The 4,777-nt window shown below is 36.5% G+C and overlaps 1 protein-coding gene across 1 annotated transcript in view; it reads right to left on the bottom strand.

Annotated features, from left to right (window-relative positions):
* Positions 1–393: 393 nt before the first annotated feature.
* The window catches only part of LOC116068862 (zinc finger protein 431-like), a 22,115-nt gene continuing 17,731 nt past the window's right edge, over positions 394–4,777 (bottom strand). Inside the window, exons 2-4 of the mRNA XM_031338956.1 lie at positions 3,817–3,946; positions 3,567–3,627; positions 394–2,429 (exon numbers count right to left, since the gene is read on the bottom strand). Coding sequence (XP_031194816.1) covers positions 785–2,429; positions 3,567–3,627; positions 3,817–3,946 — 1,836 coding nt within the window. The 3' untranslated portion in view covers positions 394–784. The remainder of the gene's footprint in view (positions 2,430–3,566; positions 3,628–3,816; positions 3,947–4,777) is intronic.

Genomic DNA, 4,777 nt, shown 5'->3' with positions numbered 1-4,777 from the left:
ATTTCTGCTTGAAAAACCTGGGCATGATATACGCACCTATCTCAGCCTTCAAGAGGTAGAGGTGGAAGGATTTTCAATCCAAGAGTACTCTGAGATTCTATCAAGTCTATCAAGACTACATGAGATTCTATCTTAATACATCACTTTCCTCGTGGGGGGGGGGGAAGAAATGGGAAGGAAAAGGAGATATAGAAAAATACAGATGAGGAATAATGGAAGGAGAGAAGGAAGAAGACACTATTTAAAACATTATTTCTGTTGTCAAACATGCAGAGAATTATGTGGTTGTCAGTTTCTCTCCAGTGTGCTATGTTTGATGCTGTGTCTTCATTTGGGTTTTATTGCTGTGAAAAGATACCATGACCAAGGCAACTCTTATAAAGGACATTTAATTGGGGGTAGTGTACAGATTCAGAAGTTCAGTCTATTATCATCAAGATGGATAGAACAGCAGTGTCCAAGCAGACATGGTGCTGGAGGAGACAAGAGTTCTACATCTTGATCAGAAGGCAGCCAGAGGACTCTTCTGCCCTGGGAGGAGCTTAACCTTAGGATCTCAGAGTCTACCTGCAGAGTGACATACTTTCTCAAACACCACATCTACTCCAGAAGGGACACACTTCCAAATACTGGCATTTGCCATAGGTCAAGTATATTTAAACCACCACACTTTTCAAGATCACTGGAAAGGCTTTATACAACATTGGTTATATTCATAGGTTTACTCTTTAGTATGTGCACTTTTATGTAGTTGGAGGTGACTTGATGGTGAATAGGCTTTACTTTATTGTCTATATTTGGAAGGTTTATCTCCAGTATGAATTCTTTCATGTTTCTTAAGATCATTCTGAGTTACAAAGGCTTTATCACATTGAACACATTTGTAAGGTTTCTCTCCAGTATGTATTCTTTTATGTACATGGAAATAACTTGGATTTGCAAAGGCTTTGCCACATTGATCACATTCATAGGGCTTCTCTCCAGTATGTATTCTTTTATGTACTTGAAGAGTACTCTGATATCCAAAGACTTTACCACACTGGTCACATTTGTAAGGTTTCTCTCCAGTATGTGTTATTTTATGCATTTTGACATGACTGTGTCGTGCAAATGCTTTACCACATTCATTACATTTGTAAGGCTTCTCCCCAGTATGAAGTTTTTCATGTTTTTGAAGTTCATCATGAGAGACAAAGGATTTACTACATTGCTTACATTCATAAGGTTTCACTCCAGAATGAATACTTTCATGTCTTTTAAGATTATTCTGACCAACAAAGGTTTTACCACATTCATTACATTTGTAAGGTTTCTCTCCAGTATGTGTTATTTTATGCACTTTGAGATGAGTCTGCTGTGCAAAGGCTTTACCACATTCATTACATTTGTAAGGTTTCTCTCCAGTATGAATTCTTTCATGATTTCGAAGGTGTCCATGAGAGGAAAAGGATTTACTACACTGCTTACATTCATAGGGTTTCTCTCCAGAATGTATTCTTTTATGTGCTTGTAAAGAACTTTGATATGCGAAGGTTTTGCGACATTGATCACATTCATAGGGCTTCTCTCCAGTATGTGTTGCTTTATGGGTTTGGACACTAGCATTACATACAAAGGCTTTACCACATTCATTACATTTGTAAGGTTTCTCTCCAGTATGAATTCTTTCATGTTTTCGAAGTTGACCATGAGAGGAAAAGGATTTACTACACTGCTTACATTCATAGGGTTTCTCTCCAGTATGTATTCTTTTATGTGTTTGTAAAGAACTTTGATATGCAAAGGCTTTGCCACAGTGATTACACTCATAGGGATTCTCTCCCGTATGTGTTGCTTTATGTGTTCGGAGACTAGCATTACATACAAAGGCTTTACCACATTCGTTACATTTGTAAGGTTTCTCTCCAGTATGAATTCTTTCATGTCGCTTAAGATCATTCTGACCTACAAAGGCTTTACCACATTGAACGCATTTGTAAGGTTTCTCTCCAGTATGTATTCTTTTATGTACTTGGAGATGACAACGATGTGCAAAGGCTTTACCACAGCAATTACATTCATAGGGTTTCTCACCAGTATGTGTCCTTTTATGTACTTGGAGACTATTATCAAATGCAAAGGCTTTACCACATTGATCACATTTGTAAGGTTTCTCTCCAGTATGTGTTATTTTATGCATTTTGACATGACTGAGTCGTGCAAAGGCTTTACCACATTGATCACATTCATAAGGTTTCTCTCCAGTATGTGTTCTTTTATGTACTTGGAGAGTACTGGGTCGAGAATAGGCTTTATCACATTGGTTACATTTGTAGTGTTTCTTTCTAGTACGTATTACTTTATGCATTTGGAGACTACTGTGATGTACAAAGGCATCCCCATAAGGAATACGGTCAGATGATTTCACTCCAGTGCGACTTCTTTCATGCCTGTAAAGATAATTGGCACATATGAAAGCTTTACCACATTCACTAAACCAATGAATCTTTTTATTTGGAGGAATTAATTTAACAATTTGGTGTAATTGTAAAGAGGAATCACATCTTAAGATTTTTATCACTTTGTTTACATTCATGGTTTCCCCTTCATTATGATTTGTTTTGCATACCTGTAATGGTAGGAGGGTTATTACATGGCTCAAATTTGTAGCATCCTTTTTCTATATGAGACTTGGGACAAATTTGAAGAGAAATGGAAGAGTTCAGAGCTTTACCACAGAGTACATTCATGAATTTTCCTATATTGTGAAATGCACTACAAAACTACATTGGCAAGTTAAACCAGGACAAACAGCAAAGAATTTCCACAATCCTAGTACTCATGGGGATTTTCTACAGTGTGAGATTATGGATATATTCTCAACTGAAGTTAGAAAACCAACTAATTATAAACTTGCATCACACTGAGAAGTTTGTTCAAATGTGGACTACTACATGTATTTTAATTTTTCTTGGAGAGATAGAGGTACACTGCTCACTTCAATATCCCTATGTTCACATGGCTTGTATCCACCGTGACACCAGACATACCTATCAACAATAGAATAACAAATGAAGGACTTCCACATTGCATTCACGCAGTTTGGCTGTTTGTTCATCATAGACATGTGGTTTAGGAATGAAATTTACTCCTCAACAACATTCTAGACTCTCATAAACTGCCTTCTCACTTAAACTTAGCAAAGTCAACATATGAGTAATCAGCTTTACTATGGAATATTTGCTTATTAAAAACATATACTTATCACCTAATATATATCTTTGGCAATATGTGAGTGCTATGAAAGTAGATTGGAAATTCTACAGAGTAGCCGTAATGTGTCTATGATTCATATAATAATATTTGTTAAGGCATTGTTTCCTTATCTTCTCTTTTAGAGAAATTCCTTGAAAACAGAAATCAGACATCTGACATTGAGGTATGTGGATTTGTGAGAATTTAATAATCAATATACTTAAAGCAGTGCTTTTTTCAATTTTTAATACTGTTGCTTCTCTTTAAAAGTTCCAGGACACATTAACATTTTTTCAGAGGCATATTCATACCAACTTGCACATGAAAATTACCTTCCATATCTTCGGGAACTTTGACAATGTTCTTCAATAGTATGGTCTTCCCAATTGAAGGCTAAAATATAGTACCAGAAGATGTACGATGTATTACTGGGAATTAGGCAAATTTAAATTACTATCTTTAGTAAATCTTATTTAGCCACCTCATTCTTCCTCATTCTCAATTGACATTACAGAAAAGCATCAATAATAAAGAAACAGTTTTTACCCTTTTTAAAAAGTGAGAGAAAATTCATAGTCTTACCTACTACAGCATTGAAGTTCCTGTAGATCTCCAGCATCACATCTTTGTACAGACTCTTCTGTGGAGGGCTCAGCAACACCCATTCTTCTCGAGTGAAGTTCACATGCACATCATCATAGGTCAATGCATCCTAAAATATTCCATATATATGTAAAACAGAAACCATGATACCGACATCACTGTAAATATATCTCATTGATAATATATTTGTATGATTCTGGTGCTCTCGCCACTTATTTCATGACCAAGAAGTTCTAATGTAATTACCAAGTCATCTTAGAAGGAACCTGAGTAATAAGGTTCACTTCTGTCATTTCTTTGCTCTTTGAATAGGATATATCCTTGCAAAAGAAATTGTAATTAAGAGACAGAGAAGAGACAGAGAGAGAGAGGGGGGGGAGGGAGAGAGGGAGGGAGAGAGAGGCAAGCAGTACTGAGCATAAATTAGAGAAATGGTATGAACAATTACTAACTATAAAAAATGATGGGCAAGCTGAGCATATCAGCTCATGCCTTAATCTCAGCACTCTGGAGGCAGAGGCAGGTGTATCTCTGGTCTATCCAAGTCAGCCAGAGGTATATATTAAGACCTGGTCTCCCCTGTAATAAGCAAACAACAAAGACAGAAAGGACTCAGAGGTTTTTACTGGAATTCCTACAAAGAATTACACATTTACTCCAATTCTCTATTCATCTTCCAGAATCCTGAAGTGTCCCAGTTTAATCTGTAAAAGTAAGGAGATCCTACTGGAAGGGGATGCATCTTTAAACAGATTCAAATAGACAGATAAATATTGGCAATGTAAATGTTGATCCTACATAGGACAGGAGATAACTCAGCAGTGGAGAGCTCCTGCTGGTCTTGCAAATAATTGGGCTCAATTGATTGCCAGTAGTTACATGGGGGCTTCACAACTATCGATCACTCCAAGTTCAGGAATTCTTTTTTTTTTTTTTTTTT

This window comes from Mastomys coucha, unplaced genomic scaffold (assembly GCF_008632895.1).
Source record: "Mastomys coucha isolate ucsf_1 unplaced genomic scaffold, UCSF_Mcou_1 pScaffold22, whole genome shotgun sequence".
Classification (NCBI taxonomy): domain Eukaryota; kingdom Metazoa; phylum Chordata; class Mammalia; order Rodentia; family Muridae; genus Mastomys; species Mastomys coucha.
The sequence above is the reverse complement of the archived record's forward strand: the minus strand, read 5'-3'. Positions and strand labels throughout refer to the sequence as shown.